Source organism: Cariama cristata, unplaced genomic scaffold, assembly GCF_000690535.1.
Source record: "Cariama cristata isolate BGI_N322 unplaced genomic scaffold, ASM69053v1 scaffold33968, whole genome shotgun sequence".
Taxonomy (NCBI): domain Eukaryota; kingdom Metazoa; phylum Chordata; class Aves; order Cariamiformes; family Cariamidae; genus Cariama; species Cariama cristata.
This window is the reverse complement of record NW_009632277.1, coordinates 1-14,002: the sequence shown is the minus strand read 5'-3', so window position 1 is coordinate 14,002 and position 14,002 is coordinate 1. Positions and strand designations below refer to the sequence as shown.

Below are 14,002 nucleotides of genomic sequence, written 5' to 3'. Positions count from 1 at the left end.
GCTTTGGGCCCCACGACTTCTCTGTAGCATAGCGAGGCTAACTAAACAGTTGTCCTATCGTATGGGATCATAACAATAATTCCTTGTAAAACATATAGCTCAGCTGCCTTAGGAGAGGAATAAAATCCGCCTTACGTAGGTAATTCCCAGGTGCCACACCTTTGCTACTTACATTTCTCTGTCAAAGAAATAGCTTTCATTTACTGTGCCTTATGGGTCAGTTGGGAACAGCACCAGCTACTTCTTTAAGCACTTTGAGATTTACAGATAAAAGACATGCATACCAAGCATATCTTTAAGAGTTTCGGCCATGCATTTTCACTTTGACATTCTCCAGCCAAAAGTAGGGTTTTGCTGAAATGAAAATATTGCATGGAAATGATCTCTTCAGTTTTAAATGCTTGATATGGAACTGATTCAGGAAGCAGGCTGAAATGAAAATGGTGGTCTCCTCCCAACATGTTCAACTTTTCCTATTGTCTTGATAAAAAATGCCAATTATCATTTTCCCGAGTTTTATTTTGCAAGTTGTTTTGTCCTTCCAGAACAGAAATTAAATTTCAAGTACCACAATTAATCCAATTCTTTTTTTCACAATAAGTTCTGCTTATTTCTTGTCCTATGGGACTACTAACACAAAGAGAGCTTAAAAATAGGCTATTCACTGAAAAGGGCTTGTAACGGCCACAGCTCAGCTCCTGCCCCAATTTTATGTCTCCATGTGTATTCAAGACCGTGACAGACAACTAAGATACTTAATCCGTAATCATTTCCTGGGGCAGCACGCTGGAGGACAGGAGTTGGGCTGGCTTTTAGGCTCACAGTTTCATGTGAATGCTCACTCCAGACCCTTCTGGGCCCTCTCAGACTCAGTGAACACTGATGTCCCATGTGTCCCCTTGACATTTAGCAATTTTTAGTACTTCTAAAATATTCTGTATTCAGAAAGATCTCTGTGGAAAATAGTATGTGCTGCCCACATTCCCATAAATAAATAAAAAGCAGCAGTGATACCAATCCTTCTAGTAAATATTATCCAATCCTGCGAAGATGAACCCATGAGGAATATAATTCGTGGAAACTTTTATATGTATTAATTATATTATACAATGCATATTGCTTATCACGCATTATTTATTTATATTGTTTATAGTTATAATATTATAAAGCTCTAGATATGCCTGCATGTTTTCCATGACAGCCTTTATTATAAATTCAGCCTTATTAAATTTAGGTATTCAAAAATCATAATGAAAAACCCTTCAGATTGTTCTGACTACTCCCAAGCAATTTAAATAGAATTTTATTAAGGCAAAATTTGAGGGCATTGGCTTTTTGCCTGGAATTTCTGGATGTCGAGCTCCATAGCTGGAGCAGCTTGGCCCACACCTTTGGACACCAGGAGATCCCAGAGATCCCAGACACCCAGATCCCAGCTACTTTCTGTACCAGTGCAGACCTGTGCCGTAGATGCATCAGACCCATCTTATAAATACGCTGCATATGCCCAGCAAAATCGACACATCCTTGGTCAATGGGATCTACACGTATAAACTGCAGCACCCATGCAGCAACGCTGACGTATCCGAGGTGCTGTGAACTCATTGCACACAGATTTTGCTGCTCCTGTACAGACACCTGCTACAGGAATCGCATTCAGAAACTCAGCATCCCTGTTTTTGGTAAACATATCCTCCAGATTTGATTATACTTCATTCTGGTTGTATCATCTCCTGAGTTCATTTTAAAATCTGTGCAGCTTCACCTACAGACATTGAGACCCCTGTTTTTTCAGGATGCTGTTCCATATTGCCAGTAACCTCCACTGCTCTGTGTTGTGGGACCAGTACCTCAGCTCTCTCAGCTGTTGTGCATCTCCCAAAGCATTTTGTTTTCCATCGATATATGTGCTTGGTTCATCGTTAATTCATAAGTTAGTGCTCAATGATGTCAGCAACTCTTTTTTTGTGTGTGTGTAACCTTTCCTTTTAGCACGTGGGTGGTTTTGTTTCTATAGTGCTTATCACTATAGTAAGTCCAAAAGTCCTTAGATGCAGGATGTAAAGGTCAGGTGAATACTTCTTAGGAATTCTACCTTGTCAAGGAATCGCCTAAAAAAAATGAGTCACTTGTTACATCAACTAAAAATACAAAATCCCAGTGGGGTGTGGCAGTTGTTTCCCATATCCATGAGATTCAAGCATTAATCATCCCATTCAGGTCAATTAGCCTTCCCTAGCACCCAGTCATGCACGTTTTTGATGGCTCCTAACTCCCCCTGGACAAGGGCCAAGCGTGCTCAGACCCTCCGAACTGCTCTCTCTCGGGCAGGGCTGGGTTCGAAGGAGCTACCCCGCAGCCTGAGCCTCCCCGTTTTTCAGGGGGGTTTAGCGAGCACAGGTTTAGGCCAAATACAGACTGGGAGGTAAACAAGAGCACAAATGTTCTTCATGTCAAAAAAATGGGCATTATAGAAACCCTCCAATTATCTTCAAAGCATTTAGGGAAATCTAAATATTTGCCCTAATCGTGTATTCAAGAGTACTTAAAGGAGGGGGGGGAAAACAAAACCCCAAAGAAACCCATGCAAGCCTCCAGAATCCAGGGTGATAAGTGTGTTTTAAAACTAAGACATTTAACGAAAAGGGTAACTAAAAAAATTAGAACAGTGAACCTGTCTTTCCAGAAATCAGAAGCCACGGGCTGGTTTAAGACCACAGTGGCCAACGGGAGATTTGCTCTCTGTAAAATCATAGAGGGAGAAAGAGTTGTTCAGGATAGAGAATGCCACTAGCCCAGGGCTATATGCCAGCCATGCATAATATGAGGAAATCGGAAGTTTTTTAAACACAGGAAAAGTGAAGTCTTCCACTGAAAATAGCAGGTGAGTACTCCATCTTTTTCTCACTATTTAAAGTTCTTGATTGGTACAGGAAAGGTACTTGGCAGAGTTTGTATAAAAACAGAACAGCCCTCCCACATCTGAGACCTCCTATAGACTGTTAGGTACTGAAAATGTTTAGAGTTCCCCCTCAAGTTGTGATGCATTTAAGAGGTTTTGGCTTAGCAAAGAGTTTCCTATGCCTGGCACTTCCGATGAAAGTGCACAGACATGTTTTGCAGTGTATAGTCAAGCCTATTTGACTGGAAAATGAAGTTGTTGGCTCCTGAACATGACATCTTTAACTCCATTTTATTAACCCAACACTTCATGGATACCAATATTCACATTAAGAGAAGAAAGAATGGCTATTTGCTTGAGTTTATGAAATGAATCCATGAACCACAAACACCACCAAATTTCTACAACCGTCAGTTAAAACAGTTTTAATTAAGCCACCACATTTGAAAGGAATGCCACATACATTAGTATCACTTGAAAGTAATTAATGACTATTTGCAATAGCTTTCTCCCGAACATCTTAATTGTGTAACATGCTGGTTATGCTTCTAGCCCTCCCAGTATATTCAGAGCCAAGTTTTTTACATTTGTGCTTTTTTGACAAGTTATGACAATGCTTATAAAAAAATAAAAAATACTTAAGTTATGCTAAATCCTATTACCATACCATCCTCCCTCTTATTAGGAAGGGTGTCCATTTTCTTATGTCTTTTCTCCTTCTCAGCTTTAGCTGGGCAAGGGTTTTTCAGACTTGGGATCCTCTGCTGTGTTTTGAATTCACTAGAAGGTAGGTACTATCATCACTCATGATACAGATAAGTCTACACAGTATTCCCCACCAGTCTGTACTGTACAGAAAAGGGGAAAACAAAACCAAAAAGACACATTTGTCACAAGATTTTCTTCTTCAGCAAGAATCATAAATTGTGTTGACTGTGTATGCCACGACTGAGCTTGTAACACAGTTTTGAAATCTGCAGATGTTTATGCTCTGTAAAATTATAAAATACAGGCCTGGAAGGGACCTTCAGAAGTCACCTGGCCTTTCCAAAACAGGATCACATGCAATATACAGAATTACCAAATTAAAAAAGGTGTTACAAAACAGAAAGCTATACAATATATAATACAAGAAATATTGGGCATTGAAAAAGCTTAGTTTTAAGTTGCTTTAGCTTTACAGTATGCTGGTTAATGCTTTGTACGTTCTATTTTGTACATGTGCACAAATACATATATCCACACACCTACCCTCTCCTAAGTACTGGGTTCATGACAGTAAGAAGTAAGTCCCCAGCCGCTCATTACACTGAGTAACATGCAGCATTTGCTTTCCACCCTACCTGTACCCCCCCTCAGAAATCTGCCTCTGCTAAAGCTACTTCCCCCACAGCTGGAAGAGGAGTTCCACAAATTAGCCTCTTCCTTCTTCCCCAGCTGAAGAAAGCTCTGACAAAGACTATAGACCATAATTAAATCTGCTGCAAGCTGCTGCAGGTCCATGACCAACACAGACATGGCTCTGCCTCGCTGGAATACTTTTTGGAATCGCTGGTTCCAGAAACACAATCTAGGAGCCAGCCAGATTACTCCCCGAGATGGGTGTCTGTACAAAGTTTGCATACATAAATTTCTCACAGAACTGCTTTTCTATTTTTACCTGTTATCCCTAGTGACTCATAAAGCATCCTCAAGTTTACTAAGTTCTGGGGTACATACAGTGTGCTTTAGAAATTTCTGGAGGTTTTCAACACCTTATGCTAAGATTTCCCTTCAAAGCACAGCTGATAATTAAAACACTGCAGTTTTAAAAAAGGCAGACATAAAGAACAGTGTATGTTTCTACTCAAAGGTATTTTCTAAATCAGCATCCCTCAAATACCATGTAAAAATGTATGTAGCTTAACGTCTAAAAGCTGTTGATTCTCCCTGTGACAATGTATATTAAACTACGTGTGGCTCCATCACAAGTCCTGCAGTGGCCACAAAAACACTAGAAAGTGTTACCTTAGCCACTGTTATACACACCAGCTCCATGCTTTAGAGGAGATCTCCATCCAACAGCACCAATTGGTGGAAAATAAATTTTAAATTTATTTTCCCATTAATTCAAATAGCTAATAGTCAACAATAGTCCAGTAACAGGAATGAGAAGATAATCTTAGGCAGCAGGTGACTGCGATAGTCTCAGGGAAGTTCCTTCCTTGGGACTGACTTTGGTGGAAGAAAATGCATTCTTTGGAAGGTTGTGGGTTTTTTCTAGTTCCATTTAAGGCAATTTTGTCAGAGGTGAAAACAAAATAACTTGTAAGTCTCTCTAATGGGTTGTTTAAAATCTCTCCCTTTCTACACTTGAACGCTACATCTTTATTCATAAGCAAATGTTTGAATAAAATAAGGATGACTCAATTAGTTGGGAGGGGAAGGAATAAGTAAACCACCCAAACAGAATTGACATGCAAATATGTAAATAATACTTTAGGTAAAAGCTATTTGCTTAAAGATGCCAATGTTTTTACTAATTTACTACCAGTGCTAGTAAGAAATATTCTGGAGAAATAAGGGGTTTTTTCAGCCTTTATAATCGCACCAAATTTACATCAGAGGTGCTCTTCTGTTGTTTTGACAGTTGATTGTACTGGGATTTAATCTTTCAATTTAAGTACTGTGATCTCTGTGGGGAGGAGGAGTAATAGGTAGGCTTGATGTTTCCCAGGACTTCATCTTCCCAGTTGGGGAGGCAGCAGAAGAAGAAAGCACACCCTATTACAACAACAGTGCTGGCCCAGCCAAAGCCATAGGCCCAGCTGAACATATTGTCTCCCATCAGTGGAATTTCTTCTGTGAATTTCACTGGGTAGATGACCAAGCCTATGATCTGGAATGCAGCTGGAGGGAGAAAGAAAGAAAAGCAGGAGTAAATGACAACTAATGTATTACATTTCCCATGGAAAAAAAGGTACTGGGAGATAACTTTTAAGATATGTAAAGATTAGCTTCAGTCCTACAATCGAATCTGCATTCTTACAGAGGTACGTGACTTCTGGCCAAGGCAGATCCCCACCCCTATCCGACTGCAGCAGCTACAGCTGACGTTGCCAGGTTGCTCAGGCACATACCTGCGTGCCGTGACCAGCCCTGTCCTACAGCCAGGCACAGTGGTCCCTGCGGAGCCAGTTACCTCCCACTTGTACCACAGCCCCATTGCTCTTCCTCCCCTTGGGAAGGTGGGAAGCACCCGGGGCTCTCAGCTCCTAGGTTTTAGGATGTGACATGCAGGGTCAATGGTGCTGGTTGCCCCTGTACACTGCTTTTGGGAAAGTGCTAACTGACAAAGGCCACTGCAGCTTCCCTAACCATTATCCTCTCAGAGCATAAATCAACCTTCCCTTGTTCCCCATGAAAATGAGTCATAAGCCAGACAAAGACAGCTTATTTCATAAGGGAGGCTCCACCTAGCATATTTTTCTGCTGATGCCTGTTTTACATCTAAAATAACCTTGACTTTGTGCCCAGCCTTACCAACGACAAAGAGCAAGCCTCCAATTCCTCGCACAAAGTTGAAGCGGAGTATCTCAACTGAGAACGCGATGACTGCAAGGGCAAAACAGATGACCAGGATCACAAAGCCAACGAGGTATGTGGCAGCTGCTGCTCTCCCCCATCCTTAAAGAGAAAACAAGAAAGATGTTACACACAGCAGTGCACTTAACTGTAGGTCATTGCAGGTCTTTGGTTTCCTTTAATCATTTTTTTGTTGAAATCCTTTACTGTAAGAAGCATGCCCAATGTCAAAGCAATACTGGATGCCTCCAAAGAGCAGAGCTGCAGAACAGAGAGGTACCATCGTCGGTGGAGCAGCACAGAACTCCCTGCCCGCTATGAAGGGAGTGATATAGTGCCACATGGTAATAGAGGTAACACCTCCAAGCTCCGTATCTGTAAGAGACCCACAGACATCTGAGCAGATAGGGCACACAACCACTGAGAATGTACTTTATCATTACCATTCCCCAGCAACATGCAAGTTTACAAAACCACTAAACCACTTCCGTGCATGGGGAAGTACGAGAGCAGACAAGAGGGTAGCACCACAGGAGGGAACTGGGAAATAACAGTGCTGCCAGCATACAGCTTCTTGCCTGTTTATGACAAGATGTATCAATGCTTGTGGAGCAAAATTAGCATGACCAAAAAGAAATGGATTTGGAATAGCTGAAGTGAGAGATGACACAGAGAAAGCTCTTGAAGAGAAATAGCTACTCACAGCTGAAAAAAAAAATCAAACTTAAACAGCTAAAATGTAGCAGGTGGAGGAGAAACAGCAGAATCTGAGGTAAAGCAGAAGAATCCTCTTTGGATCATTACTTTGACATTTGATGGGACGGGCTGGTGCAGATCCTTAGGATCAAGCAACTGCACACTGGAGAGGCTGAGGCACGAAGCAAGTGGCCTTATCCCAGCAGAGCAGCACCAGCACCACAGGACAGGGTAACAACGGTAAGAAAATCTCCCTGAAAAACAGCCAGCCATTCCCCTTTCGCAGTAACACAGGCTTGCAACAAGGCCCTCATTATGGCCAGACTCCGTTCGCTTTAGAAACCAAGCAGGATTTCAGGTGAGCCCAATGCAAACAAGAAGAAGCAAAGGTGTTCCTGCCCTGGAGGCAGGATACCTGTCCACATGGGCTAAACCATCGGGCCAGTGCTTTGTTTTCCAGTCAGCTGTCATCACAGCTCACTTCCCACATCTGCATAACCTGGGTTTCTACTTTCACGCATAACCTGGGTTTCTACTTTCACGTGTTCAGACAGAGGCAGGGCCAGCTCCCGAGCTCCCTCTAACATTGGAATAAAGAGAGCAGCCAGATCTAGGTCAGAACATTTTCCAGAAAAATCTCCCTTTCGTCAGAGCTGTCTGTTCCAACACAGCTGAAGCAACTCTGGAGACACCCTGCTCTCAACTTAGCCTCCGTTCTTTCTGCGCAAAAACTGAGAGAAAAAAACAGACAGTGAGGCAGAGAACCTTTTCCTAAAGAGTTAAAATCCTCCACCTTAACTCACATACTCTACTAGTTGCATAAATGGGGAAAAACTAGTAATTTGAGACAGAGAATGCAGTAAAACTATCTCAGACACCTCTACTACGTACATCAACCTACTCTCTGAAAGCAATGCACTGTTTCACAGCTATTTTCATTAGATCAGTCTGAACTGGTTTTCTTCCCCCACTACTCCAATAGCAAAAGTGAAATTCAGCAGCCATCGGTCAGCCAGATCTTGGCCCAAAACCCCCAACCACCACCACCTGAAGACAGTCATGCTGGCATAGAAAGGGTAAGGACAAGGGTCTTCTTTCCCCTCTCCCTTCTTGGAGCTACTCAGGGTGGAAAAAACTTCTCAAATTAGTTCTCCTTCAGCTTGTTGTGCATGTATCATACCCTGTCCCTACGAGAGGGCCACAGGGAGAGGATGGAGGGAGGACACTCGATGAGCATCTGGAGATTAAAGCTATGTCAGTGGTCTGATATACCTAATGCAGGTACTGCATATTGACTTCACAACATGATTTATTTATAGATAACTAATATAAAGGGATATTTAACCATTACACACAGCCAGCCCAGGAAAACTGATTCAGACTAAGTGACCTAGGAATGCTATTTATCAATATTTGCCCTATTAAGAAAAAAAGCACAAGAAGAAGAAGGAACACTTAGTTATCAAAGCACATTCCCTTTCAGATGCATTACATATGCTGGCACAGCACAGGACGCCAAGTCTGACATCTGCCTGATAAAATTTAGGTTGCAAACTCAAATATACCTGAGGGTTGGACACCTTGAGGTTTGGTGCAACACAAACATGACCAGAGGAGATATGAGTCAAAAGCCCCCAGTGCTCCCTCTGCTATTTCCATCTCCTCTGTGCTTACATTACAAGCACAAAAACCTTTTGGATACAGGTCAGCCCCAGCTCCACTCAGTGATTTATTTTCTCATCTCTGGTGATAGGAAAATGACAACACATACAGCTATAGGAGATGTCTTGTCAGGAAGATTAATATTAAGCCCAGATTTGTTTCAGGTCTTCAGAAACAGGGCAGTAGTAGGCACTCCCATTATGAAATTCAGTGGGTTTCATGTTCAGGTGTGACAGAGCTCGGTGCTGGTGACCCCGTACCTTCCTCTCCCTCTCCTGCAGGATTATCTTCCCCAGCAGCAGTTATCAGGGGGTTGATAACCGACAAGACCTGATAAGACTGAGTCATAGGTGCTGGATGGGTCTATTCCGGCCTGGACAACAGCCATGAAACGGCCAGCCTGCCACATGAGCATCGGTGGGAGTCACAGGAAGAGCAGCAAAAAGCTCTGGGCTTTTATATATACACAATATAAGAGAAATCTCAACAAATTAACCCGAAGTCTTTTAATAAGTGACTGATGGAAGAGGTTGGGGTGGGAGGCAGCACCCTTACCGAGCACAGGGTGCAGCCCTGGCACACTCCTTTCCTACACAACCCATCGCTACCCCTACGGACGGAGAGAGCTTTCAGCAGAGGGGCTGCTGCAGGGCTCCAACTGAAATTGCTGTTTCTCCATGCAGGATCCCCCTCATTCCCACACCCACCAAGTCAGGCTTTCCCAGCTCCTTTTCCTCCCAGAGGCTCCTGAGAGCTGACTGAGCCCCTGCAGACACCCAGCTCTCCTGTCTCCGACTGCAGGATCCTCCACCTACAGCTCCCATCTGCTGGGAGGGCAGAGGTGCGGGTTTACACTCTCGCTGTTTGCTGCCCTTAAGAGCTGGAGAGACCCACTCACACCCAGAGAAAGACAGATCAGCCCCAGTTTCGAGGTGGTTTGTGCTCAGAAGTACCTTGTAATCACGAGACATTCAGCCAGAATTTAAGCTTCCCATAAAACCAGAAAATTCTCAGGTCCCCTTGTTTGGCAGGGAGAGTATTTCTTACTCAAAATAGTCATAAATATGATGTCTGTTTATGAAATCAAACAATAACGCCACGGTAATTTGGGGCTGCATAAATAGGACAGCAGAAAAGCAGAACAGTTGGAGGTATTGGCATTCCCCAGGTCAGCTTTGCCTCAAAGAATCATCAAGTTCTTTGCATCTAATCAGCAGAAAAGTATTTATCAATTAGGTGGTGTTGAAAGAATATTAAAAAAAAAAAACTGTTCAGGGGCTGAAGGTCTGTAATTATTAGAAAGGATTAGGAGTTTTATTACATAGCTTGATTAATGATGACTATGGAAAGAAACTAAGCTGCAAATGTTATTGTGCAAAGAACTAGGAGGGGTCAGGATTATTTAATGATGAGCACCAGTAATATGATGAAATTAAAAAAAAGGCAAAGCAAGCAACAGAGCCTTAGTGTTAGGTGTATTTCCTGATTTTATTTGGTCTTATGAGGAGGTGGAAGGTCTACAGGGTAGGACACTTAAATCTAGATTTCCCTTTAGAAATTAATGAAGGGACTGGGAAAACAATTTAGCAGGAAGATGAGCTGCTAGAGGATTTGAAGTAACAAGCCTTTCTCATCTTTGTTCACTTACAAAAGCATAAACTAGTTTGTTAGCTTTTGAATAACTGGAATCTCAGGGTAGATGCTTTTACCAGGACATGCACAGATGAGGCACATTTTTACAGTGTAGTTACAGTGTTTTTCTTTATATAAACAGCAGTTAGCAATTCTTGTTCAGCCTTGAGAACCCACTACATGGAATGCCCAAAAATACCTGCTTTTGTTGATGAAACAAAGGAGTAGTGGACTGCAACCAAGAGAGCACTGTCACTAATATTTTCTTGCTCACCTAATGTGCAAAATTCCATGGTAGTGTGACTGGTGAAGAGAAGGTACGTGCATATCCACCACGAGCACAGGACAGCCCAGAATCAAAGGTTTGCCAGGAGGGCTGGTTGGGAATTAATACTGGGAATCACAGCTCTGTTTTGGCTTTAGGAGTGCAGGAAGAGCAATTGCTATCCTACCAAACTATTAAATGAAAGCCCACTAGTACAAACTCTGCTTCAGCCACTTGGCTCTGCTGGGCACAATCCTATAAATTTCCAACTCTGGGTTGCTCGCAGTGGAAGCGCACCTGCCCGGGGGCTGGCCAAGCCCACTGACACGGACACCACCTTCACCCGCTCACTGGGATCTTTTACTGGGGAGCTGCAGTAAGTGTTTTCTGGGCATAGACAGGGACACCAACTGCTACACCTCTGCCATTAGCATTTTCAGAGTGCCTGCACTCAGCTGACACTATAAACTGAGTAAGTTTGCCTCTAATACATCCTGACATCGTAAATCAGACAGAAGCATGCCTGAAAAGAGGCATACTGAAAAGATAAGGGTACACATAACATTCCTTCTTTATTTACCTGGCCCCTCAGTAAAGTCGACACACGCACTCAGCTTCACCAACAACCTGTGGTATCAAAGTCCATGTCTCTAGGGACACAGGTACCGTGGCACAGCCACGGTGAAACATGATTCACAAAGGCTGGGCTCCTATTTCTGAGTTCCACTTTTGTTCGTGTTTTAATTTTCTTTTTTTGGCACTTACTAAGGATCCAGATGAATGCTTCAATTTTTCTAAGTCGGCTGTTGTGTACTTAATGAGTACCAACTGGCTGCTAGGAATATAAGAAAGAGTTAATCTCCATGGGATCACCTTTACCACACACATACACGCCCATCTTTTACAGCGATAATTCAAAGCAAAGTCGCTGGGAGCAGCCGTTCAGAACCGGGAGGACACAGCCACCCACAAATACTGCTCCTAAACTTACAGCCTCATCACTATAAAGACAACCACCTCTCCAAGTAACTGCATTGCAAACAATCCTTATCATATCTGATGGCTTCCTGATATGTTTTAGAGACATAGCCAACAGTTTAATCCTGCAATGGTCCAGACTAAGTCATCTTGAGTCATATTATAGCACAGTCCAGCAGCTCTGCGTTGCAACATTTTGATAATACACAGATGCTCCCAGCCAGACACTTCCCAGACACAAACCAGTACTGAGTTCTAAACAAAATCCCTTCCCCATCTCCCTACCAAATGTCATCCTACTCTTCTTCTTCCCTTTCCACTTCTTCCCTCTCATGTAGCATTTGCAAATGTGCATTAAGAAGCAATGCAGTTTAGGAGACACTCCTATTTGCAAATCTTCATTTGTCTGTTCCTGCACCTTCCCCCTCCCCTGAACCCCCCATTTAAAGTAAGTGACTCGGCTGCTTTTTCTCTTCCTCTTCTTAGTACACTTGCCACAGCTCAATTAGGAAACTGCCTAATGAAGCCTTCTATTAACGGGGATCCACTCTGAAGTTTTCATTTCATCAGGAGAGGCACAGGATGGTCAGTGCATAGTAGTTGTTGTATGCAAAACACAAGTTATGCACCTCAATTAATTAACTTTTATTTTCCTGCAGCAGTGCTGTAAATGCCTGCTAGGCATTTTCTCCTTTGTAAATGCCCTCATCTATTTTGAGCCTAATTGCATTAGCATAGGAAAAAAGGAAACAAAATAAATCAAGCCTGCACTCATATGTTACATCCCGTCTCTAGATGTAAATAGCATTTGAGTAGACGGTGGCACTGATGTCACGAAAATTAGAGAAGAGACAAAGTCAAGGATTTACATAAGTTTTGGGTTAAATAAGCCGAGGCTTAAGTAAGTAAAGTCAAGGACACTACTCTTCTCTGACAGCTTGTTAACCAGAAAAAAAGAGCAGAAAATTGCTTTCACCCCACAACACTCAGGGCTGACGCGAAGCACACACCCATCAGTACTCAGGGACATGAGAAGCAGCGTCACTATAGGAGAAAGCAAATTTCAGCAGCTCTACTGTATTAGCACTCCTTCCCTGTGCAATGCAAGTTTCGGCCACTCCGCGCCAGCTTTTCTTCTCTGTCTAACTGGGGGAGACAGATATTTTTGTCACACTAGCCAGATTCCTTCTACCTACAGTAAAACCTGCTGTCATCACCTGGCTGAGAAACAAAGCCACTGCTCTTACAATATATTCAGGATTTAGCTTACGGATGAGTGTTCCAAGCTTCTGGAAGTCAGTCTGCTGTGCTCGGGCAGCAAGGGATCTGCAGAGGGAAGCAGCCTGGGCAATCCCAGCTGGAGCACACCCTTCCAGCTTCCCAGTCCCCAAAGTACCCTCATCCAGGATCTTAAGGCGGGGCTGCTTATTTGTCCAGAAATGTTTTGTTTGAAGCAAAAGCAGATGTAATCAGACCCACGTGTTGCAGCAAAACACAAAAAGTCCCCCAAAAATCCCAGAAACTGGGAGTGTGCAGTAAGGATATTACACTGGCAATGCCAGCAACAAAAGCAGCTCAGCAAGTTAAAACAGAAGCACAATTATCCTCTGATTTAGGCCCCAGTGCAAGAGAGGGGTATACAGAGGAAACAGCGTATTTTTTTCTGCCTGCAAACCCACACCAGGTCATTTTAAGCTGCAGGTCAGGAGGCATCCTAATAGCCGCAGTCCCTCGGCCAGGCAGGGTTACATTAAGGTGCTCTCTCTCCCTCCAAGGGCCAGGGGAAAGCCCATTTTATTACTGTCCAAGCGTTGTTCTGTGTAGGACACCCTGCATGAAGGTTTCCATGCTCACCATCCGACCAGCGAGGCCACCAGCACGGTGAGAGGAGCTGGCTAGCATCAGGTAAGGCTGCTGGGACCCCAGCCTGCAGAGAGCCGAGAGAAGGCAAACTGAGGACTTGCGGCTAGTCCGCTCTCTTCCTTTGGTTGTAAAATATGACCAACACTCTGGCTTCTCAGTCTTGCACCGCTAGAACAGATTGCTCTGAAAGTCTAGACCTGTGTTTCTTTGCTGGTTTAAGTGCTGAAACAGCGTTAGTAGTGGCTCTGGAAGGGAAACTCCATCCCAGAAAGCAGCCGCCCCACAGCAGAGCTGGGGACACCCTTGATGGGGGTCGCGGCCGGCTCCCCCGGGGGGCTCCTCACTTACCGTAGTCCATGAGGGACTCGCAGTTCCAGTTGAGGTCCTCCTGGCCCCGTGTGCAGCTCTCCCACAAGGACGCTTGCTGCACGTAGGGCTCC

At 43.6% G+C, this 14,002-nt stretch overlaps 1 protein-coding gene across 1 annotated transcript; it reads right to left on the bottom strand.

Moving 5' to 3' along the window:
- Positions 1-5,124: 5,124 nt before the first annotated feature.
- On the bottom strand, positions 5,125-13,996 carry LOC104156493 (p53 apoptosis effector related to PMP-22-like). Its single transcript, XM_009706293.1, has 3 exons — positions 13,911-13,996; positions 6,425-6,568; positions 5,125-5,791 (listed from the first exon to the last, which is right to left on the bottom strand). The coding sequence occupies exons 1-3, from the start codon at positions 13,918-13,920 to the stop codon at positions 5,556-5,558; spliced, it is 390 nt and encodes a 129-aa protein (XP_009704595.1). The 5' UTR covers positions 13,921-13,996; the 3' UTR covers positions 5,125-5,555.
- Positions 13,997-14,002: the final 6 nt, after the last annotated feature.

What these genes read in the sequence shown, in the direction of transcription:
- LOC104156493 (XM_009706293.1), bottom strand. An exon ending in AGGCTTGCTCTTTGTCGTTG is followed by an intron (nt 5,792 to 6,424) that starts GTAAGGCTGGGC and finishes TTCTCCCTCCAG; the next exon opens with CTGCATTCCAGATCATAGGC.